This window comes from Platichthys flesus, chromosome 15 (genome assembly GCF_949316205.1).
Source record: "Platichthys flesus chromosome 15, fPlaFle2.1, whole genome shotgun sequence".
In the NCBI taxonomy this organism is placed as follows: Eukaryota; Metazoa; Chordata; class Actinopteri; order Pleuronectiformes; family Pleuronectidae; genus Platichthys; species Platichthys flesus.
Window position 1 is genome coordinate 18,506,428 of NC_084959.1, and position 24,507 is coordinate 18,530,934.

At 41.9% G+C, this 24,507-nt stretch overlaps 2 protein-coding genes across 5 annotated transcripts in view; one reads left to right on the top strand and one right to left on the bottom strand.

Annotated features, from left to right (window-relative positions):
- Positions 1-20,153, top strand: part of cltca (clathrin, heavy chain a (Hc)) — a 30,214-nt gene extending 10,061 nt beyond the window's left edge. The window contains exons 4-31 of the mRNA XM_062406650.1: positions 1,617-1,885; positions 2,399-2,560; positions 2,666-2,779; positions 3,170-3,343; positions 5,484-5,681; positions 5,809-6,009; positions 6,924-7,076; positions 7,278-7,400; positions 8,108-8,245; positions 8,343-8,507; positions 8,629-8,809; positions 9,699-9,862; positions 11,543-11,668; positions 11,759-11,901; positions 12,093-12,327; positions 12,426-12,548; positions 12,637-12,782; positions 12,874-13,057; positions 13,135-13,327; positions 13,579-13,736; positions 13,825-14,097; positions 14,202-14,519; positions 14,817-14,948; positions 15,045-15,155; positions 15,248-15,418; positions 15,542-15,763; positions 17,568-17,643; positions 18,330-20,153. Of these exons, the coding sequence (XP_062262634.1) occupies positions 1,617-1,885; positions 2,399-2,560; positions 2,666-2,779; positions 3,170-3,343; positions 5,484-5,681; positions 5,809-6,009; positions 6,924-7,076; positions 7,278-7,400; positions 8,108-8,245; positions 8,343-8,507; positions 8,629-8,809; positions 9,699-9,862; positions 11,543-11,668; positions 11,759-11,901; positions 12,093-12,327; positions 12,426-12,548; positions 12,637-12,782; positions 12,874-13,057; positions 13,135-13,327; positions 13,579-13,736; positions 13,825-14,097; positions 14,202-14,519; positions 14,817-14,948; positions 15,045-15,155; positions 15,248-15,418; positions 15,542-15,763; positions 17,568-17,643; positions 18,330-18,463 (4,787 nt within the window). The 3' untranslated portion in view covers positions 18,464-20,153. The remainder of the gene's footprint in view (positions 1-1,616; positions 1,886-2,398; positions 2,561-2,665; positions 2,780-3,169; positions 3,344-5,483; positions 5,682-5,808; positions 6,010-6,923; positions 7,077-7,277; positions 7,401-8,107; positions 8,246-8,342; positions 8,508-8,628; positions 8,810-9,698; positions 9,863-11,542; positions 11,669-11,758; positions 11,902-12,092; positions 12,328-12,425; positions 12,549-12,636; positions 12,783-12,873; positions 13,058-13,134; positions 13,328-13,578; positions 13,737-13,824; positions 14,098-14,201; positions 14,520-14,816; positions 14,949-15,044; positions 15,156-15,247; positions 15,419-15,541; positions 15,764-17,567; positions 17,644-18,329) is intronic.
- Positions 20,154-20,285: 132 nt separating this feature from the next.
- Positions 20,286-22,835, bottom strand: ptrh2 (peptidyl-tRNA hydrolase 2). 4 transcript variants are annotated; one of them, XM_062406646.1, is made up of 2 exons: positions 22,751-22,835; positions 20,286-21,560 (listed from the first exon to the last, which is right to left on the bottom strand). In XM_062406646.1, the coding sequence occupies exons 1-2, from the start codon at positions 22,761-22,763 to the stop codon at positions 21,043-21,045; spliced, it is 531 nt and encodes a 176-aa protein (XP_062262630.1). In that variant the 5' UTR covers positions 22,764-22,835; the 3' UTR covers positions 20,286-21,042. The 4 variants fall into 4 exon arrangements, with proteins under 4 accessions (XP_062262630.1, XP_062262631.1, XP_062262632.1 ...); XM_062406647.1 differs by lacking the exon at positions 22,751-22,835 and adding an exon at positions 22,498-22,741; XM_062406648.1 differs by lacking the exon at positions 22,751-22,835 and adding an exon at positions 22,490-22,741.
- Positions 22,836-24,507: the final 1,672 nt, after the last annotated feature.

A 24,507-nucleotide genomic window follows, 5' to 3' on the forward strand; every position in this document is an offset into this window, starting at 1 on the left:
TTAAATGGATCCTCTTCTGGTTAGGACACATCAGAAAAAGCTTCTCACGAAAACCAGTTACCCTTAATCAAGGCACACCCCTCTTCATGTACAGCAAACATGAATTTGTCCTTATGGGAACTGGTAGTTCAATGAAACAGGTATCTGTGTGTAGTGTCTCATTAATCTTGGCTCAGGCTGTACTACCGGTCTGTTCCTCACTAATTATACATCGTGGCTTCAGCATAGATCCCTCCTCCCTCCTTCCACCCCCCACTGTCTTCCCTGCTCAGTCTACCATAATGACGCTTCTCAGCCAACCTTGTCATATGACACAGTATGTAGCCCTGACCTTATCATGTAACCATCATGCCTGAAGGATGGAGGCAGTGCGAGTACACACATCCCATCACCTCCAAAAACCAATGATTATTCAATGAAAAATCCCTTTGCTTGCTACAATTTGGCTGCTGCTGCTCCATTTTTCACACCGCTTATAGTTCTCTGATTCCATGGCTTAGTAATGGCAAAATGATTTTGACAGACGTGCTAACGCATTGGTCGTTGCTTTTTTTTCTCCTTTCTTAATGAGTATTGAATAATGAACAAACAAGGAAGTCACACTGCTTAATAATGGAGCCTTATTTCACAAATTTTACCCAAACTAATAAAACAAACAAAAATAAAACAAATCAGGTGAGTGAACCTTTTTTAAACATTTAGTCTCTCGTCTGGGATCAAGACGTCACAAAACATTGATCAGCAACTGTAGAAAATCAACCATAATCATGATTGGAAACCATTTCTGTGACACCTGTGCCCCTTAATTGTGCCTCCATGTGTCTCTTAAATGTCGTATTCCACCTTTTTGCCAAATTGGCTCAGATGCAGGTGTGTTGGCTTTCTTTGTGAGTTGTTTATTTCTCCCTTCTACCCTCTGTATTCTTTGTTTCTCTCTGAGGGCTGTTCATTTGATGGGGTGGGCCAAGTAGTCGGACATAATGATTCATGACACATACTAAGTACATTTATAAATAATCTTTCAGGACCTGTGGTTAGTTCATTTAAATTATCTATCTATATTCTTTGAAGTTATGACCTGTGCTAGGGAGGGCTATATGTAGTTGTTCTCACTCTCACAGGAGCACAAGTTAATACACATTGAGAATAACTATTTTTAATTTACTTATATTTCAACATGCATCTGTTATTGGGCAACACTATAGTTGTGTTCTTATTGGCATTTCAATTTGTAATTTACCTATAGTGTGTAAAAAAATTGACTTGCTTGAGTACACATCATTGAAACAGTGACACCTGGTGAAGCCTCCAATGAGGTCAAAACTATATTTTACGGGTATTTGTTCTGTGCCTGTCTCACTGCTCTTCACTACATGACACAATTTTCGACTACAGCATGTTTGGTATCCACGATCCATCGGTCATGGCCTTGTCATTGCCTGATGAGCTCTGTGCCATGACTACTGATGTTTCAAATTTGAATCTCCCTTCTATTTAAATTTGATGGGTTCTCTTTTCCAATGAGCGTGTCTGTGTGTGTGTATGTAGACATCCTGTCAGAATCTATAACATTCTTCTGGGGCCTGGCTCCCGCCCCATCGCTCCCCCTACTCTAGCCTCCAAAACCCTTCAGATTTTCAATATTGAGATGAAGAGCAAGATGAAGGCACACACCATGACGGACGATGTTACCTTCTGGAAGTGGATCTCCCTTAACACAGTTGCACTTGTGACTGACACTGCCGTCTACCACTGGAGCATGGAGGGTGACTCGCAGCCTGTGAAAGTCTTTGACCGCCACTCCAGCCTGGCAGGCTGCCAGATCATCAACTACCGCACTGACGCTAAGCAGAAATGGCTCCTGCTCATCGGCATCTCAGCCCAGGTACATTTCTGCTCATCTCTTCTGATTTAATACCAAACATTGCAATTTCAATGGTTTAGTAACCTTTCAAACATTCTTTACAAACAGTAAAGCTGTTTTCAAACCTGACCTTTGAGTAGAGTCTGGAGAATTGAAAGATCTCCTTTCACACATGTACAACGTAGCGGGATGTTCTTTGAATCCGTAGGTTGTTAAAAGACTCATCAACCCCCTAATGTTCATAGTGAATCCAGCAGGGCAGCCCCTGCTGTGTTCTTACACAAAATCATCTGACTTTCTACGGACTTTATAGTGGTAGGCCAGGCAGAGAAAGTCGTCAGATAATCCGGAGATTCTCACTCTGACTTTTGCGTTCACACATGCACCTCCTCCAGAAAAAATACTGGGGACCTGTTGAGTTCAGTACATGTCTGAAAGCTTAAGCAACCTAAGTAACTCAGCAGCTTTATATTAAGCATTGCTTAACCAGTTTGTTTTTCACATTTGTATGTAAACTGCTTTGTCTTTTTACAGCAAAATCGGGTGGTGGGAGCCATGCAGCTCTACTCTGTTGACAGAAAAGTGTCTCAGCCCATCGAAGGCCATGCAGCCAGCTTTGCTCAGTTCAAGATGGAGGGAAATTCGGAGGAGTCTACTTTGTTCTGCTTTGCTGTCAGAGGCCAAGCTGGAGGAAAGGTAACTGGTGTTAATTACATAATGGGGAAATACATGGATTTTGGATTTCTTATAGAAAATCCTAATGTGAAAGTTTCTCACTTGTTATTTCTCTCTCGGACACAGTTGCATATCATAGAAGTGGGAACTCCACCAACTGCCAACCAGCCATTTCCAAAGAAAGCAGTGGATGTGTTCTTTCCTCCAGAAGCCCAGAATGACTTCCCTGTGGCCATGCAGGTATGTTTTCATAGTTTGGCAGGTTGCTCAGGCAAAGCAAAATCATCTGCTATTCTTAGAATATACATAAAACATGTAAATTATACAGAGTATTTGTGTTCCCTCACAACACATTTTTACAGTCAATGGTTTTAGGGACACCGTGATGATCTGTTCCTAAGGATAAATCTATTTACTTATTGTAAACTAATTACTCAATCTTCGGTTCTGTATTGGTCCCAGTTTGTCTTTGGAAAACCCTTTTGGGTGGTTTATGTTGATGTAAAAAAAAAATCCTTATTTCAGCTTGAAAGAAACAGAGCATATGCTTATGAGGTTTTTTCATTGTTTTTATTTTAATCGAAATAGTATTAACAGATATAATATGCATTTTTGTCTCTTCCTTGACAGATAAGCTCCAAGCAAGATGTGGTTTTCCTTATTACCAAATATGGCTACATCCACTTGTATGACTTGGAGACCGGCACCTGCATCTACATGAACCGCATCAGTGGAGAGACCATCTTTGTCACCGCTCCACATGAGGCCACCTCTGGTATCATTGGGGTCAACAGGAAAGGACAGGTACAAATTTCAACCAGTGCCCGTCCTATGCTTGGGGGGGGAAAGTACAATGCTCTTTAGTACGGCTGCTCAGTATTTTTAATGTCAAAGTAAAATGAAACCAAATATTCTTCCAAGGAAAAAACATTTCTTTATTATCTTTTACTCATGTCAACATTGTCCAACAAATCTGACACAGGTTAATAATTGTTGACGAGCACAACTTCAAACATCAGCAGTTGTAATAAGATTGTCTTCTTGTTTACCTGTCAACATCAGTCGGGCCAGTCTTTGCCAGGAGGCATTATAAATAATCCAAAGTGTAGTGTTTCACTCAGAGAGAGGGGATAGGTCTGTGTCTTACTGCTTTGTTAAGCTGAACCAGAGAGGAGAACTGGATCCAGCCAGCTGATGAATAATGTTCAAGCCAGGCCACACACACCCCATGAATTATTGAGTGAAGAGAGGAAAGCTGATCTGAAGCAGTGACGGATCTCGATGTATGCCATGACAGTGAAGTGTGTATGTGTGTACTGACATTGTGTGCACACACATACACAGAGGCAGTGTCTACGTCTAGGCTTCACAGTGCCTCCAGTTGAGTGGGTTAGGTAACAACTATATTGGGAAATTTATAACAAGAAATTCACACAACATTGCTTTTATCATACATTTCTTCTAATATGCCTCTGTCTTTGGTCAACTGGCTTGCGTAAAGTAAAACTAAATAAATAATAAGAAACTGTCTAATATTTATTTGTTTTGGTTTGATTGGACAAACACAATAGTGAAGAAAAGGGCTGAATATTCAGATATATACGCTTCTGATAAAGGATGATATAATGGTAGTTTTAAATTCGTATTAGGTTGTGTTTGCACATTAACATTTATTAGGTTTATTAAGTTTTCAGTCTTTAGTTAATGGTAAACAGACAATCTGACAATAAATCATTCTGTTTCACAAACAGTAGTAACCATCAAATGTGTGGAATTGGTCAGAAACTTTTACAGAAGTAAATGGTGGTTAACCACAGTCACAACCCTGCTCAAGATGTCGAAGTCACGGATTGACATGTTCTTTTAGCCTTTTTGTTAGTTTGAGTTTGACCATCAGGATCTCTTCTACCATGACTCCCAGCGGGCAGCATACAAGTGAAGAACCGCTCGTATAAACCAGAGGAGTGAGAGAAAGCGACAGAGCAAGAAAGGAAAAAAGGGCGCACAACCAATTTACCACATTACGTGAAGTGGGAAGCACAGCCTGGTGCCGCGTAATCCTCTTAGTGCTGGTCTTCTCATCCAATCAAATCTCCACCTTATCAGACATAGACCTTCATCCTGAATTCTTTGTTGTCCTTTTTAATTTTTAAGATACTGAATCCTCCCCCTTGCATTCACAACATCTGCATGATTAGAACAGAATTGCGACTCCATGTTTTCTATCCATCTTTTATCTAAGCCCCCTTCAATTAGTCCACTTACATTATCGTAAGTGACCCTGCTTTAGTGGCTGGAAGAATGAGGTCTATTCACTGGTGTTAAAAGCTGGGGTACTGACCTGCTGGGCTTGTTTGTAGAGGGGCCAACACGGGTAGTCTTTCTCCTTCACCACCACCCCCTCCCCTTTCCTCCATCCTGCTCTTTTATTTGACTTGTTCCCCTTTCTCTCTCTCTCTCTGTGTTGCCGAACGACTTACAAAAGCCATGCGTTACACTGACCTACTAATAATACATTTGTATTCAGCAGCCACAACCAAAGGCCAGACAGAGGTTAATCGAGTTATCACATGACTCTCTTCCAGAAGAAGAGAACCTACGCTAGCCTCAGCTACCAGTGTATTCGGCCACATGGATAATCAATTGCTGACCCTGTTGTCTTTTCCTAATTTTACACTGGCCATAAAAACTAATACAGAGCCGAAACGCTTGTCAGGACAGAGAAGGTTTTAGTTTGAAGCCACCGTTTTCTCAGGAAAACATAGAAGTATGGATCAGAAGCCTCAGAAGCTCTTTTACATTCCAGAAAGCAATACTTCCCCATCAGTGTTTTGCAAAAATGGTGGGTGGGGGTAAAATCTGGCAGCATGATTACTTAGTGTCTCCCTTCTCTGGTCCCTAATGCACTTTACTAAATCAGTCTCTATATTCCCCCTTAACACAGGTGCTGTCCGTGTGTGTGGAAGAGGAGAACATCATACCCTACATCACCAACGTCCTGCAGAATCCAGACCTGGCTCTCCGCCTAGCTGTTCGCAACAACCTCGCCGGTGCTGAAGAGCTCTTTGCGCGCAAGTTCAACAACCTTTTTGCTGCTGGCAACTTCTCTGAGGCTGCTAAAGTAGCTGCCAATGCACCAAAGGTACTCATCCTGTTTGCATTGGATTAATCAACAGGTCTCGGTTATAGTCTGAACACAAATGTACTGATCGAACTTTAATCAGTTGTTCAGATCTATTCTTACCCTCAGTTGACCTTTCCCCCCTCAGGGTATCCTTCGTACCCCAGACACCATCCGTCGCTTCCAGAGTGTTCCGACCCAGCCAGGCCAGACCTCCCCCTTGCTCCAGTACTTTGGTATCCTGTTGGACCAGGGCCAACTCAACAAGTTTGAGTCCCTGGAGCTCTGCAGGCCCGTCCTGCAGCAGGGGCGAAAGCAACTTCTGGAGAAGTGGCTGAAGGAAGACAAGGTATTGTAGATCAGCCTCCATCTCTGCCTCCACTCACAGGAAGAGGCTCTTCCTGAGGTGCCTATTTGTTTACATTTTCTATTATCTTGGATCATCTGAGATCCTTGTTATGTAAGGAGTTTGTGAAGTTTCCCTCAGAAATGTTCTGGTGGTTCAAAGTGCCTTCCTGCTCAGATTTTTTTTTCCCGGGGCTGAGATTTTTTTGAATGGTCACTCATTTGATAATTTTAACATATATGTATAATAGTAATTTGTATATAAGTGTATATATATTTATATATATTTTTTTAAACATACATTCATACACTTGGCATTCTGTTCTTTAACATGCTGCATATAACCACCTGATCTTGTGTTATCAATTAAGCTCAAACAATAAAAAAAGAGTTGGCTGACATGGCTGAGAGTGGTGACTGTATAGTCATCGCAACCTTTAGGTGGTCCTGCCTGTTCTTTCAGCTTTTAAATACACACTGTGTCCACTTTCCTATAGATTGAGACCTGGATTTATTTTGATACCTTCAAAGTATTGATATTGCACTTTCTACATTATTGGAGCCTTTTTAAAGAGATGGGTTTTAAAGCGTGTTAAGCCTCTGTACCTGCGATAGACGGTGGCTGGAGGCATTATATTGTTGTGTTGTCTGTCCCGTTCTAGTAAATGATATATCTCAAGAACGCCTTGAAGGAATTTCTTCAAATTTGGTATATACATACACTTATTTTGGTGGACAGATGGCAAGGTTCCGGTGGCCTCACAAAACATGTTTTTAGCCTCATGACATCTCAATTCTCATTTTAGGAAATTTCTCATTATATTTCAGTAAAGGTCTGTTGATGGAGGTATAGAAGCACAGGGCATTCATTGTAGTTTGTTTTGTTCCAGTGCTGATGTTACTTGTCTTACTTTTCAGTTGGAGTGCTCAGAGGAACTTGGTGACCTGGTGAAGGCAGTGGATCCTACCTTGGCTCTCAGTGTCTACCTGAGGGCCAACGTCCCAAACAAAGTCATTCAGTGTTTTGCAGAGACTGGTCAGTTCCCCAAGATCGTCCTGTACGCCAAGAAGGTACGTCTGTCTGGCTCAGATAGTATTTGAGCACTTGTAGTTTGGATTTTCCAAGAATTCCGAAGTGCACAGAGAAAACACAGTGTGCAAAAATGAATCCAGACTAGAAAAAAACCTCACTTAAATGTGTGTGTGTTTGTGTGAGGTCAGTACAAAAGAATAAGAGCACTTATTGCTGGATTTTTTACATTTTTTCTCCAGGTGGGCTACACTCCAGACTGGATCTTCCTGCTGAGGAATGTTATGAGGATCAACCCAGAACAAGGACTGCAGTTTGCCCAGATGCTTGTTCAGGATGAAGAGCCGCTGGCTGACATCACACAGGTCAGAGGAAGGGAGCAGGGATTTCAAAATTATAAATAAACGGATGTTGGCTTTCATTTTAATTATGTAACGCAGAGTGGAAGAGGTCTCTCTTTAAGAACTCAACATTTCTACCTTATTCTTATTAAAGCTTATGAAGAATGTTGTGTGAGTTTAACAACTGTTGCAGAAACTATGGTTGTAGTTTTTGAGGTTTAGGTGCGTTCAGGCTATAATTATCTGAAGAAAAGTAAACTTTGTGACCTCTGCATATCCCAAGTTTGAAGTAAGGAATTTGACTAAGTCACATGGCATGCCAGCATCTGTGAACCTCAGCAATCCTTCAATATATAGGAACTGCACCTCTTCCTTTGCTTCCTGCCACTGCAGACTCTCTGCACTGCAAATGTCATCTGCTGACACAGCGCTCTGTATTGCCTAAAGTGCTGTACTGGCAGGTAAAAGACTTAAGAATAACACACATTGCATCAGAGGCTGTCCTCGAGCGTTGGAAGAGGAAATGTGTTGTCGTCAGCCAACTTTTACTTTACATTGTAACTGGTGTTTTAGAGAAGTTAAAAAATGTCAGTGCGGCATAACAGTAGGAGACTGCAGTAGGACTATTGTTTACTATTAACAATAGTGAGGTAGTACTTTATTTAGTACAAAGGAAGGGTTGTAACAGTTGCACAATCTTGGTTTAACAATGTGTTTCTATATCTGTCTAGATCGTGGATGTGTTCATGGAGTACAACCTGATCCAGCAGTGCACGTCATTCCTCCTGGACGCGTTGAAGAACAACAGACCCTCAGAAGGACCACTGCAGACTCGGCTGCTGGAGATGAACCTCATGCATGCTCCACAGGTAGACACGTGCACATACTTTACTGAAAGGAATTCAATGAATAAAACTGAGAAATCATTTATGAGAACTTTTCTGTTTCTTTATGTCATGCGTGCAGGTTGCTGATGCTATCCTAGGTAACCAAATGTTCACCAACTACGATCGTCCCCACATCGCCCAGCTGTGTGAGAAGGCTGGACTCCTGCAAAGGGCGCTGGAGCACTACACTGACCTGTACGACATCAAGCGCGCTGTTGTGCACACACACCTGCTCAACCCAGAGGTAGGCTACACTCACCAACTTAGGATAATTTAATCAAAACTGGAAGCAAATATATATTTATATTTTTTGTACATATTGCACAACCAACGAAATAAAATAAAATTTCATCCTGGACTCTCAGTGGCTGGTGAACTTCTTTGGCTCCCTGTCAGTCGAAGACTCTCTGGAGTGCCTCAGGGCAATGCTGTCGGCCAACATCCGCCAGAACCTGCAGATCTGTGTCCAGGTGGCTTCCAAGTACCACGAGCAGCTCAGCACACAGTCTCTCACTGAGCTCTTTGAGTCATTCAAGAGCTTTGAAGGTGAGATCACAGATTTAATGAAAGCATACTGCTTCATTTGATATTTAAACTTTTTTTTTTTTTTTATGTAGTCTGCAATTCAGAAGATAAGAGTGCATGCTTGGTCAGTCAGAGAGACAAAGTATTGAATAGTAGCAATATAATGGTTTGTAAAATGGGACAATTAACCTCCATATTCCTGTCTACAGCCAGATATTAGATTAACATTTGACTTATCTCTTAGTTATTCAGACATTATCTCCATACCCTCCTGCCCATGTACTAAGATAGATGTTCCCCAGCTATCAATTACACAACTAGGTCACAGGAGAAGCAGGACAATCATTAGATTGTACACAATGTCCAGGAGGTGATTTATTGCCACTTATACTATTAATAAAATACCATAGCTGAAAGGTTAGAGGTGGGAATCTCCAGGCACCTTTCGATTCAGAGGGCTACGATTCAATGACAAAACGATTATCGACGCATCAAATAATTTTATGTCTATACAGGATTCATTTTTGTATTGCTATGTGGCTACTAGAGGCAGGCATCTTCACGTGTGCTGTAATTTACAAAGTAAGGTTTCAATTCAAAAATTGGACTACAACAGTCAATCTACAACAGTGGTCCGTGCTCTCCACATTAATTCAGTTTAGACTATTGTGCTGCATCTTTAGCCTTTACTGTATCAGGGTGGCCCCCGCCTGGCCCTGCTGGCCCTGCTGGTCAACAAGTGACTCTGCCCCTCTACTCTTTTCTTATCACTCACACTTAGAACTGATCTTTATAAAAACCTTCAGTATGTATTAGTGTATCTGTAATGCTGTCATTAGATTGACGGGAGCTGATGTCTTGCATGTTGTGTGAGTCTTTTTTTTAAATGGACCTTTTTTTTTTGTCTCAGGTTTGTTCTACTTCCTGGGCTCTATTGTGAACTTCAGTCAGGACCCTGAAGTTCACTTCAAATACATCCAGGCCGCTTGCAAGACAGGCCAGATAAAAGAGGTGGAGAGGATCTGTCGAGAGAGCAACTGCTACGACCCCGAGCGCGTCAAAAACTTCCTCAAGGTAAATCTGACGCAACATCACAACAACTACTGCTTTCTTCTGTCTTCCTCAGTTCCAGTCTGCTTTAATTCATATCACATCTCATAGCTCCTAATTTATCTTTAAAGGCTATTTGTATATGATCTAGGAGCCAACAACTGTTTGTTGTATAAACACAGTTATGTAATGGCATCCTGAGAAGAGAAGAAAGTCACACTCCCTCTGAGTGTGTTGTGATCAGGGCTTTGCAAGCATGCTCCTATTAGTGCATGTACAGGTGTGCGTTAGTCCCTCACTGTGATATCGTTGGCCTTCCCATGTTTATGAAGTGAGAATTCTCCAGCTATGATCAAACATGACATTCTGGTGGACTCGCAATTTTTTTGCTACCTTTCTGTACAGTACTTATAACACAGCATGGCACAGCTATGCTACTGATGCTAGATATGCTAACCGGATATATTGTGCAGGCCTGGTGAGAGTGGATTCTAGCAGGCCAAGTCTGACCTGGTTTGTCTTTTTATCTCGCCTGTACACACTGTAACTTTACTCAGTTTCGATTGTGTGTTTCTGGGCCGTTTTAAGGGGCTTTGCAACACTGCAACACCATGCCAAGAAAAGGAAGGGAGGGTCAAGATGTGGCTAACAATGCTTTTCATTCATCCATCAAGCAACATCTATTGGAAGTGAATATCTTATATATAACCTTTTAAATGCTACATGTTATTAAAAGACAGTTTTAACAGATTAACACTTCCCACAGATTAGAAATGACTACCATTATTACAAGCAGATCTACAGCAATAAGCCTGTATTGGTTAAAAATGTTCAGCCAACCGTCCTGATGGCAGTCAATTATCTTTTGTGCTTTTCTCCTTTGTCTTTTGAATGGCAGGACATGTATAAGGTAAATCTATCCTGCTCACAGAACCAAACCTCTCCTGTTTTTTTCATCCTTGATCCTTAACTCTAGGGACAGGATTGAAACTGGGATTTGTATGCAGACATGCACTATTTGCTCATACACTGCAATCCATACACCCACTGGGGTGTAACAAGTTTCTTGGCATACAACATAGTGCTGAATGTTTTCTGTGTGACTGATGGACAAGTTAGGAGCATATGCTCCATATTGAGAAGTTTAAGGACATTCAAGATGTCTGTGTGGTCAGTGCGTCGTCCTGTAACAGAGTCTCTAGTCCGTGCAGCATGTTCTTGGGTAATATTCAAAATGGTGCACAATCCCAGTTTGTTAATCCTGTATGAGTGTGGATGGCAATGCATTCCAGTGCATTGTAGGATAGAGGACTAGTGATCAGTGCTACCTGATGGTGACCTGGCAACTCGCAGCTGTCCTCCTCATGAGAAAGAAAGCTGCTTTAGGGCACTTAGAGGTCTCGTTCTAATGTGATACACATTAGTTTACATCAATCCTCCTCTAGCCTGTGAAGTGTGCCATCAGTTTGTTGTAGTGGCAAACCTATTACTTTGTTTCCCCCTTTGACATTGTATTGTGTATTTGAAGGTAGATTTACCCGGAAAATGCACCTTGAAAATCCATTATACAGAAACGAGTCATAATTGAACTACGAGTTTCCTGTGGTGCATCAAGTTTGGCTGATGTTTGTCACTCTTGTAGTGGTTTTTGTGTTGGGTACCATATCTTGCTGATACTCCCCCTCCGCTCTTTGTGGCGAACAGGAAGCCAAACTCACCGACCAGCTGCCGCTCATCATCGTTTGTGACCGTTTCGACTTTGTCCATGACCTGGTCCTCTACCTGTATCGCAACAACCTGCAGAAGTACATTGAGATCTATGTTCAGAAGGTGAGGCTCACTGCAAAAAACACAGAAATTACTATTACACACCATCCTTAAATTACAGGCATAAGCTAAATGAGAGTGATTGTGTTCCAGGTGAACCCTAGCCGCCTGCCTGTTGTGGTTGGTGGTCTGTTGGACGTGGACTGCTCCGAGGATGTCATTAAGAGTCTCATCCTGGTCGTCAGGGGACAGTTTTCCACTGATGAACTGGTCGCTGAGGTTGAAAAGAGAAACAGGTGCTCCACTGCTCCATGTGAATGTTTCAGATCTATACATGTTGTGATGACAATGGTTTTAAAGTTCAAGAATTGATAAATTACAGTAATCTAAATTAAAGGCATTGAAACAAATACTGATCCCAAAGTGGATGGCTATCCATTGTCCCAAATAGGATCTGACTTGTACTGTGAAACTCTTTGTCTCACAGACTGAAGCTGCTGCTGCCATGGCTGGAGTCTCGTATCCATGAAGGCTGCGAAGAGCCAGCCACCCACAATGCCCTCGCCAAGATCTACATCGACAGCAACAACAACCCAGAACGCTTCCTGCGGGAAAACCCATTCTATGACAGCCGTGTGGTGGGAAAGTACTGCGAGAAGAGAGACCCCCACCTGGCCTGTGTGGCCTATGAAAGAGGACAGTGTGACCAGGAGCTGATCAATGTGAGGATGAACCGTTGTTATGGCCTCTAAATATGTGTTATGTGCTGCATTTAACTGCCTTTGCTATTGTATTTAATTATGTTTTTCTTCCTCATCAGGTCTGCAATGAGAACTCCCTGTTCAAGAGCCTTTCTCGCTATTTGGTCCGTCGCAAAGATCCCGAGCTGTGGGCTAGCGTGCTGCTCGAGACCAACCCCTTCAGAAGACCACTCATTGACCAAGTAAACTAAACTCAGGGCAAGTTTCATCTCAGTCATTATTTGAGCCTTATGCTTTTCTAAACTTGTGATCCCTTGTACCTGCTCTCAGGTTGTGCAAACAGCACTGTCAGAAACCCAGGACCCAGAGGAGGTGTCAGTCACAGTCAAGGCCTTCATGACCGCAGATTTACCGAATGAGCTCATTGAGCTGCTGGAGAAGATTGTATTGGACAACTCCGTCTTCAGTGAACACAGGTATGTAGCATTGACATATCAACGTTTTCACTGTTGTCCAGAATCCCCAAATGAAAGTGTGCTAAAGTTCTGTGTCTTCTCACTCTCACAGAAATCTGCAGAATCTGCTGATCCTGACCGCTATCAAAGCTGACCGCACTCGTGTGATGGAGTACATCAGCAGGCTAGACAACTATGACGCTCCTGATATCGCAAACATCGCCATCAGCAATGAGCTCTTTGAGGAGGCCTTTGCCATTTTCAAGAAGTTTGACGTCAACACCTCTGCTGTGCAGGTCGGTCATTATCTCTTATACAGCTAGACCAATAACTTATTGATTGGTTAAAGTGTTGATTCTTTTTTCCTCTTTAGGTGCTGATCGAGCATATTGGCAACCTGGACCGGGCCTATGAGTTTGCAGAACGCTGCAATGAGCCAGCTGTGTGGAGCCAGCTGGCTAAGGCTCAGCTACAGCAAGGCCTAGTGAAGGAGGCCATCGACTCCTACATCAAAGCTGATGACCCCTCTGCGTACATGGAGGTGGTGCAGGCTGCTGACAAAAGTGGTAAGGAGAGAACTTATAGTGACCTCATCAATCACTATGAACTGAAGCAGAGTTTTTTTTTATTCAATTGCCGCATGAATTTAAATCAATATGGAACACATCAGCTTTTTTTTGGAGTTTATTGTACAGAGGTATTTGCTGAAAGTTAGTATTGGCGCACAATGCAGTCAAGGTAGTATTCCACATCTACCCAAAAAAAGAGGTGGATTCATGTGGAAACAAATCTTGATGTTACTGTCCATGTGTTTCAGGTAACTGGGAGGACTTGGTCAAATTCCTTCAGATGGCTCGTAAGAAGGCCCGCGAGTCCTACGTTGAAACAGAACTTATCTTTGCTTTGGCCAAAACCAATCGCCTGGCAGAGCTGGAAGAGTTTATTAATGGACCCAACAATGCTCACATCCAGCAGGTTAGTCTCACTCTCCCACCAGACTCTGTGAACCAGCTGTCAGGTCAACACCTTGACACAGTAAATCTTTATTTAATCTGTCCCACAGGTCGGTGATCGCTGCTATGATGAGAAAATGTATGATGCCGCAAAGCTGCTGTACAACAATGTGTCCAACTTTGGCCGTCTGGCTTCGACCCTCGTGCACCTTGGGGAGTACCAGGCTGCAGTGGACGGCGCCCGTAAGGCCAACAGCACCCGCACCTGGAAAGAGGTGTGCTTCGCCTGCGTGGATGGAAAGGAGTTCAGACTGGCCCAGATGTGCGGTCTCCACATTGTGGTTCACGCTGATGAGCTGGAGGAGCTGATCAACTACTACCAAGTAAGCAGGAAATCAAGGCCTTATTTTGAGCTACTATAAAAAACTTAGTCCACATACATAAACGCACATTTACCAAATCCAAAATCCTCTCCCCTCTCTTTCAGGACCGTGGTTACTTTGAGGAGCTGATCACAATGCTGGAAGCCGCCCTGGGCCTGGAGCGCGCTCACATGGGAATGTTCACAGAGCTGGCCATCCTCTACTCCAAGTTCAAGCCCCAGAAAATGAGAGAGCATCTTGAGCTCTTTTGGTCCAGAGTTAACATTCCAAAAGTTCTGAGAGCAGCAGAGCAGGCGCACCTGTGGGCCGAGCTGGTCTTCCTCTACGACAAGTATGAGGAGTTCGACAACGCCATCATCACCATGATGAACCACCCATCAGACGCCTGGAAGGAGGGACAGTTCAAAGACATCATCACAAAGGTACAGTTTGATATCACAGATTTATTTGTTTGTTAAATCTGTTAAATACTGATTGTATTCATCTTTTCAGTTGAAATGACACTAATGTAAAATGTAAAACAGGGATTTCTTGTGACTTGCGTCTGTTCTCTTCAGTTCAACTGTGAATTTATGTATTATTACTTATATTATTACATTATAAAAGGCTGCTATACTGCAAAGTTATAATCAGCATCATGTCTCATGTTGCACTATATGTCCTGATCCAGTGTTAATCATCTTAAAATAATTCTCTTTCCCTCTTTGAACCCTGTGTAGGTGGCCAACGTGGAGCTGTACTACAAAGCCACCCAGTTCTATCTGGAGTTTAAGCCCTTGTTACTGAATGATTTGCTCATAGTGCTTTCTCCCAGACTGGACCATTCCCGTGCTGTCAACTTCTTCAGCAAGGTACACATCAATACACTCTGATAATGATAAAGGAATATGATGGAGATGTTCTATGATTGCCAGGATGGATATTATGATTGTACTCCATGTTCACAGGTGAAACAGCTGCCTCTGGTCAAACCATACCTGCGGTCAGTACAGAGCCACAACAACAAATCAGTCAATGAAGCACTTAACAATCTCTTCATCATCGAGGAGGACTATCAGGTAAGAGGCAGGACCATGCTATTGAATCAAATCTTATTCTATCTCCCAAATTCAACCCTCATTTAATTTACTGTTTATGTCTCTCCTGTTAGGCACTGAGAACATCAATAGATGCCTACGACAACTTTGACAACATCTCGCTGGCCCAGCGCTTGGAGAAGCACGAGCTGATTGAGTTCAGGCGAATCGCCGCCTACCTCTTCAAGGGCAATAACCGCTGGAAACAGAGTGTGGAACTCTGCAAGAAGGATAAACTCTATAAGGTGCTTTTCAACTTTCTTTTTCCCATCATGATTCAATCATCTCCACTTATATTTCAGATGAACTGCTATGATTGACTTGAGACTATTTCAAAATCTGTCTGTGCTCTCCTGTCTCCCCTGCAGGATGCCATGCAGTATGCATCCGAGTCCAAGGACACAGAGCTGGCAGAGGAGCTGCTGTCCTGGTTCCTCATGGAGAACAAGAGGGAGTGTTTCGCCGCCTGCCTGTTTACCTGCTATGACCTGCTGCGGCCTGACGTGGTTCTGGAGACCGCCTGGAGGCACAACATCATGGACTTTTCTATGCCATACTTCATTCAGGTCATGAGGGAATACCTCAGCAAGGTGGGTCAGCTGCGTTCTTTTCAGGCTGGAGTTAAGTGAACTGGGAATTAAATGTTTTTAATTTAAATGTAAAAAATGCTGTCATCTGGTCAGAGTCGAACAAAGCCGATGTAAATATCCACAAACAATCAGAAAATTCTCACCCACACTTTATTTTCAATAAGCTTCAAATATTTCATGATGGCTTTCTGCTAGTCTTCCTTCTTAACCAGTTTCCTTTATGGGGGAAATTATTTTAATTTTCTTCTACTATGCTGCACCTCTTCTCTTCCAGGTTGATGCAGTTACAGGACAGGTGAAAGTTAAAAGCTAGTAGTATTGAGCTTTGAAGACTGCAGCCTTGAGTGTGCATGGTTTTAGCTATACCACGCATTACACTCTCACTTCCACAGTCTCTGAGACATCTTTCAGGCTGATGCACAGTATTCGCAATGCCTCGTTCTAGATACCGTTTTTTTTTACCATATATCTAAATATAGATCAGTGTTTCCCACGTCTTTCTCACATGCAACAGATTGAGTGACAGGTACAGGGACTAGACTGAAAGAAGAGTGCTGACGTGAGAGAGAAGTAACTTATGGATGAGGAATAAGATGGTGTTTTAAGGAGGCAATATCACAAGAGAAAAGACATGCATCTGTTTCTTAGTGAGAAACAATTGAAAGCTAGTCACTGACTTTGCATCAGATTAGAAGGTGCATGTTTAGTAACATTAGTCTTCCCTTTGTTGTAAAGTAGAAGCAGGCAGCAACACGTATTCAATTATAAGTTCAAATCAAATATGTTGGCCATCCAGCTAGGTTGATGGAGAAAATGCAGAATTAATTGCTTAAATCTTGGTTATTTTACATTCTGACTTTATTCTTTATTTGCTGCCAAAAAGTGGATCAGCTTCAACAAGTATTACAAATTCTCTTTAACTTTACTTTGTTTCCTCACAGTCAATGACACCACACAATATACAGCTGTGTGTTTGTTTTTGTTGATGTATTTTGATGGTTTGACTTAATTTTCACTAACTGGAACAAGCATGCGTAACATGTAAAAGGAGCCTGTTGGTTGTGCCTGGTTTGCTTTAGAAACCTTTAACCAGTAATGAGCAGCCGGCACGAGACTAACCTCGCTCTCCCTCCTCCTCCTCCTCCCCATCTCCGTGCTGCAGCCAGCTATTTGCAGCCAGCGCTGTAACACACAGAGCATGGGATCGTGAAGCTTAAGCCTGTTGAAGCTGTGCAGAGAACAGAAATAATCTGCTGTTCATCAAAAAGAGGCATGGCAAAAATGAATGACAAATACATGCATTTAAGTGCACTGTGCTGAGTGAGCTCTGACTTTGAACTGTAGAAAGAAAATCTGCATCCACACGCTGCTGCTTCCCACTGAGGACGGCTGTGTACGTTTGCTGCTGCATCTGATTTGCTGCCTGAAGACGTCCTCTGTTTGTTTTTAAAGAATTCCCTAGTGGGGGTTTTCTCTCTGTCAGTCAGCGACCAGATGAATCTAACATAAGGAATGAACATGATCAGTTGAACTTTATGTTACTGCTGCTGTTCAGTACAAGGTGTATGGATATCTGCATTCTGTGTATAAAGTGTGAAAATCATATACAAAAGCAAATAGTTCTGGTCTACTCACGTTGTATTCTGTCGAGTTTCATTTTATCGTGCTTCTCAGTGAAATTCACATAGATTGGCAAATGTACTGTACACATAGCTGTTTTTATGTTTGAACTTCTTCAGTCTGTTGTTTCCTTGTAACATTAGTGTGGCTTTGTCCTAAAGGCACCTGTTTCTTCTCCTTGCAGGTAGATAATCTAGAAACCTCAGAGTCCGTAAGGAAAGAGGAGGAGCAGGCAACAGAGACGCAACCCATCGTCTACGGTAATGACATCTACTATATGTTCTGTTCACCATCATTGATATTCACCAGCTCATCATCGCACTGTGCTGAACAGGCACTACAGTCTGCTTTCAATAAACCAGTTGCACACGATGACATTTTATTATCAGAAAAAAAAATGTTTCTCTATAGTATTAAATATCCGTGAGAAACTAAGTTTTTCTTTAATGATTTATTATGAGTTATATACTATTAAACATAGCATTTTTTTAATTATGCCTTTGTTGGTGTGTCATCAGCTGATGAAAAAATGTTGAAAATGTTTCTGGATATAGAAATATGACATTTCTCTGCTTGATTCCCACCTATTCCAACAAAACTCTGTGGGGGGTTGACTCTTGCATTACTCACTATCCTCCTCACCTGTGGTCAAACCAAACATCAGGATCAGGACACAGATCACATTGCATCGCGCACGTTTATTTCTTGGCTTATAACATCAGGTTGTTCTCAAGATCACTTTAGAAGGTGATTATAATGATATCAGGTGACCCCACTGAGCCATAAAATAGATGATTCAGTGTCTGGCACATTTAGGAGACTGTGTGCTCTGCACTGAATGCCATTCTATTTGCTGCTTTATGGTCTCACAGCTGAAAAACGAATAAGATGTTGACAATGTACTTTTATTAAATCTGAAATGTTTTCCATGTCTGACCCATTGTAGGCACACCACAGCTGATGCTGACGGCGGGTCCCACCGTTCCTGTGCCCCCTCAGCAAGCCTACGGCTACAGCTACCAGGCACCTGCAGGATACGTTCAGCCGGCCGCTCAGCCTGGCTTCGGCTACAGCATGTAAAGCCCCCATCCCCCCCTCTCCACATGTAGGCCGGAGCGACCATCCATCCATCTCCCACAGTCCTTCACCAGACCATTTCTGTTTCTCTGCCCTCTGCAGGGAGCTCGGGATAATACCGATAAACCTTTTTTTCCAATTTTAAACTGTCATGAAGGACTCAGTTTTATTTGTCGTCAAAGAAAAGATTGAATCAAAAAGATTAATTTCTCACATTCCGGGTTGACTAGATTCTTTTTTCTTTTGTTTATTTTATTTGATTGCGAAATGGTTTATGTACAACAGGGGGTATTGTGAGAAGAGCTAGTCCTCTTCGAGTTAAAAAAAAAAAAAAAAAAAGGTCTGTTGTGAAGCATCTGATTTGCACTCTGTAGTGAGAAGAAATTAATGTAGAACCTCTTTTTCCTTTTGTGTGTGTGAGCAGCTTCTTCTGTCCGACTGTAAAATGCATTTAATTATTGTATATTCAGACACACAAACTGCTGCCGTGTTCTTCTATATTTGAACATAAGACTGCCGCTTCCATTGACCACAGTCCTGAAACACTACGTCGTACCTGTCAAGTCCCCCAAACTCACACTCCGGGGTAAATTCTTGACAAAATTCCGAGAGTATTTTACATACGATTTTCAGGAAAGGTTCTTTCTTTCCGGCAAAGCCTATGCAGGACTCTCCAAACAAATCTGCAGTCCGATCGCCATGTGCTTTAAACTCGAACATGGGACCATTCCATCTCAGGAGGTACTGCAGACCTGTTTGACAAACACGCCCCATGCCGCCTCTTTATGCTGCAGTTTGTTTCTGCTGGATATCTGTTATTGAGGGTGCAGGAGAGATTTTGTCAAACATAATGCTCCTCACATCCTGTCGAGTGTCGCCTTTAGCTTTTTCAGTTCAACCCGCTCATCATCTTCACAAACAGTATCACAGACTTGTGGTAATTTGAAGTTTTTATTAAAGGCTTGCGTGTATACAAGAAATCAATCATTAACTCCCTTGAGCTTATATTCTTATCTAAATTACCTTAGATTGAAATTGTGCACTTAAGATACTTGATTGTGCAGTATCAGGATCATAATGAATGAAACAGCAGTTTTGTTTTCCACTTAACAATAAAGGCTTCTTGTTTGTCAAGAACAGTCTGGTTGTGTTTTGAATATACTATTGTGTGTCTCCCGAAAACAGGGAAGTGATGTCAGCGGCTGTAGAGTGCATAGAGTTTGTATCGTGTTTGTAGTCCAAAGTACCATCATACAAAACAATGTGATGACTATTTCCAAACCAAGGTATTTTCCTACCCTGCAAATTTACAAGGCAAAGGTGAAGCTGGGAGTCGACCTGAGCCAAACATGATCAAAGGAAACACGCTGTTGATTTTGTGAAGCTTTCAGATGGAAGTCAACAGCAGGTGGAGTCCAGTCTCAGTGACTGATGTGGTCGCATCTTAAAACCACCTCACTGGTTTCCCTCCCACCAGATGTTTTGAGGAACGTGGGTTTTTCAACATGCTCCTGATTCCAACCAGTAGCAACAGAATGTGATTCAGATTTAAATGTCGTTGATGGAGCTGCACTCTGGTGTTTGGATTGTGTTTGTAACATCCTCCTGTTTGTCTAATCTATGTAATGTCTGATATATATTATAAGTTCAACGATGATATAAAACCTAATAAAGATAAAGTACTAGCACCCTCTGATGGTACAAATTAAGTAAACCATTCAAATCTGCCGAGACGCCACCATTTTTAATGTGTCCTCTTTTCGATGATAGAAGTAGATCAAGAATTAAGACTAGAATGAAACTCAGAGCCGACACCTCTAATCCATTTAAATTCTCTAGATTCAGGTTTTTATTTGGATCTGCACCATTAATTATCCCCATTTCTTTTTTGTCAACTTACATACAATATTCTTATTGAGAAATCCGCTGCAACGTCTGATTTTTAATTGTTACAGAACAAAAACATTTTCGATCTGCACCTGGATTTAATGGGTTCATCCCTAATGCACACCGTATCCTTCCACCAGGTTTGGTGTCCTCTAGATAGTTTTTGCATAATCTTGCTTATGGACAAATGGACAGGAGTGAAAACATAAGCACCTTGTTGGAGGTAACAATGAGAATCAAGTATTTCACAGTTGTAGCTAACGGGGCAGATGAGCGCACAAAAGATATTTCATAGTTTTATAACAATCTAGAAAACGTCCAGTATTAACATAAAATCCACATGGCTCAACAGCTGCAATGCAGTGACCTGCAGTGTTATAATAAGCTTTTAATTCTTTACAATATGAAGAGACTTTTCTGATTTCACAATTTATTTTGTAGATGAATTGTCATTGAGAACATTATTTATGGGTCATAACTGATATTTAATGAAATAAACAATAACATTGTTTTCATCACATGTCAGAGATCAGTCAGTAAAGAAACACACATGAAGCTGTTATTACTGATCCAAGAGTCCACTGATTTCTTTCATATATAAAAATAAAAACTCATTAAAGCTCAGCTGTAAGTTCCAAATAGTTTTATCTACAAAGGGAATTGTTGTGCGAGTCCAACGGGTGGAAGCTGGAACTCTAGTAGAGCTTCAACTCTCCACTGACAGTATCAATCAGATCTGCCGGGCCTGGGCCGATACCCAGCACAGTGCGGGACCCTGGTGCAATTTGTGTCCGTCCTGCGTCCTGGATCAGGCTGACAGGGAGCCCCAATTCTTTGGCGCGACCCAGCAGATCGATCAGGGTGTTCTCATCGGGGGCCTTCAGCACCACCTTGGGCTGGCCGCAGTACTCCCACTGTTGGAGAAGCTCGGGGTTCCTGCGCTGGACCTGCTTGTACGCCGACACGGCAGCGTGGGAGCATTGGGCGGCAACCTTCCCCTTGCCCATCTTCAGGTCGTTCCGGACCACCAGGACCATCTTGAACTCGCCTCCTTCTCCCATCACATTCGCCTCGCCGTTCCCCATCGCCTCCATCAGGCTCTTGGACACTGGGACGAAGCGTCCTCGAAGGTGCCAACCGAGAAGGAGCCCGCATCCCAGTCCCGCTACCACGCCCAAACCCAACGGACCACACCACAAATCCATGTTTACACCTGCGAACAACAGCAGCACAGAATAAGTCACATATATGTACATATAAGGTAGTTACAGACAGAAACATAAATGTGGTCATTGTTATTTCTTTGAAATCTCATCTCACATGGTCAATTCTATCTATTCAGGAGTTTCTGACCACATCATCATCATCCTCAGTTGTCATGATTGAACATAAACTTATAGGTGCTCAAATCTTCATCCCTCTGAATTTAATGGACTATTCCTCCACATTGGCTGAGTAACCTAACAACTTCAACAGACCCAACCAAGAACAAATGACTAAATATGATCATTAATCATTTAAAAAAGTAAATAATAGGAAAATGTGATTTAAATCAAATGTATATCTGTCTGGGTTCTAATTAAGTGACACTGTTGATGACAAATACGCATATATTTCCAGTTTCAAAGAATCTAAATAAAGAGGCAATTCTTGTATAAGTAAATTGGATATCGGTTTGGTTCTTAGAAATGTACATTTGTCAAGGAAAACTATGGCAAGTATTACTGAATTATCCTCCATTATAAGATTACATCTCATTTTACTGAGTGTGAAAGCTGATGAAAACAAGCTGTAATCTAAAAACCAACTTTGAAAATCCTTAGACACCACAAGAGAACATTAAAATGGCACTAAGAAATATTGAATCAAGAGGCTCAGGGAAAATTATAGGGATTAATATCATGCATCGTTTTAAACTGCACTTCTCTAGCTCATGGAGGCAAAGCAGAGCTGAGATATGTGCAGATGATTCCTCCTGGAGATGGAAGCTCCTTGAGTGTGGGCTTGGCTTTTAGAGGCGAGGGAAACGTGCCGAGTGAAGAGGAACAAACATTAGAGTTCATTCAAAGGAGTTTCAAAGGAGGAACTTTAGTATTTACAGTTCTTTCCCCTCGAGTTGACACGAGACAGACAGCATCACACCTCGTTACCTCTGCCGCTCCTCGTCTCCCACTGTGTAGGAACAAACTGTCCATTACTTGTTTGAAACGCACTGACAACCAACTTAAAGCTGGAGCTAGCCTGGCTAACGTTAGCTTCCTGGCAATATGCGGGAGCGTGTAACGTCCCAACAACCGCTTCAGCTCAGTAAATATCCTCTAACCACACAACGGACCGATGCTCACACGTGACACCGAGTCACCAGGAGAACAACAGTATCAATACAGGGGTTTTAATTCAAACCTGCTGGAGACATCACACGCTCCACTGTCGGCTCCACACTATCAGGGCCCCTGGTGATGACGTCACAAGGCCGCGACTAAAGTGACGTATTGTATAGAATATAATAAATACGGGTACCAGTTAATGCGGGAAGGACTTTGGTCTCTCCCACAAAATGTATTTTTTTTGTCAATACGGTCATTTAAGAAACCATTCGCTGATGTTACCCAGTCAGGTCTTTCTCCATTAACTTCAATTGTTATATTGATGTAAGATACTTGTGGATTTGTCTTGGTTAATATTTGGTCTAACTTTGTACCTCTTCTGGAAAATCTCCTTTTAGTTGTGTTTTCCCCAACTCTACATACAAATAGAATACTTTCCAATAAATTGAATTATATTTATTTGCACATTTCAGAAGGGTAGATCTATACATTTTTTTAAAGAAATGGATCTGTATATTTCCTCAATGTCTCTGGCAAAAATCAACAAAAAAACTATCACAACTATAGAGCTGTGCGCCCAATGTGATATTCTCACTGAAGGTACTTTCATATAATTTTTGTTTGTTTTATCATTTGAATTCATATGTTTTCATTTGTCCTGAGTTAAACTGAATTCTTGCTGTTTGTTTGTCTGAATGTATTAAGTGATCAACATTAAAGCTAGACAGTAAAAATATGAAGAAGAAGAAGAAGAAGAAGAAGAAGAAGAAGAAGAAGAAGAAGAAGAAGAAGAAGAAGAAGAAGAAGAAGAAGAAGAAGAATCATTTTATTTGTTTAGCACTTATCTAAAAAAGGTTTAAAAAGTGCTCCACAACAAAGGTGAAACTCTGGCAGAACCAGACTCAATGTGAGCGGCCATCTGCCTCGACCGGTTGATGAAAAAATGGGGAAAAGAGGAGAGGAGGGTGGCAAAGAGGAGAGAGAGATAGAGAGGAGGACAGGGGGGGAGAGAGGGGAGTGGGACCAGGAGCAGTTGTGTGGCCACAAGAAGAAGAACTGAGCCATGAAGAAGAAATTCCTAGACAGCAGCTTCTCATGGTGCGCTCCTTCTTCATCCTTCTCATTTTTCCTATATTTTGAACCTGCTGTGCAAACTGAATCCAAAATCAACCCAGAATATGACAGATATAATATTCTTGAAGATACACATGGGAGTGAGGATTTATTCTGGACATATACTTAATTTATGCATAATCTGCATGGATGGTGAATTTAAGAGCTGAGAAGAAAATGGCCAGTGATAGAGTATGGGTCATTCATATCTTTATCTTTATTTGTATCTCTATGTTCCTTATACTCAGGTGCCAGTTCACAGGTCCACACTCACACATGTAGTCATAGAGCTCCCTCTCCTGTCTGGAGCTGGCCTTAGCCTCACTCAGTCCTCAGCTCAACACTCATGTTCACCAAACGCACACAAGCACACACACACATACACATGCACACACACACACACACACACACAGACACACACACACATGCACACACACACACACACAAACATACAGTTTCCTAATGACAGATTTTATTTGGTGAAACCAGACTGGGGATACAAATCATCCATATCTGTCCTGATACCCACTTGATCACTTGATCTCTTACTTCTCTTCTTCACTCACTCTTGTGCAGCAAGTGTTAGGATAAAACAAAGTACATGTACTCAGTTACTGTTCTTCACTACATATTTCATGAATCTGTCCTTCACTTAATTTAAAGTTTATTTATTTTATGGTAATTTTCACTATTACTCCACCACACATATCAGCAAATAAA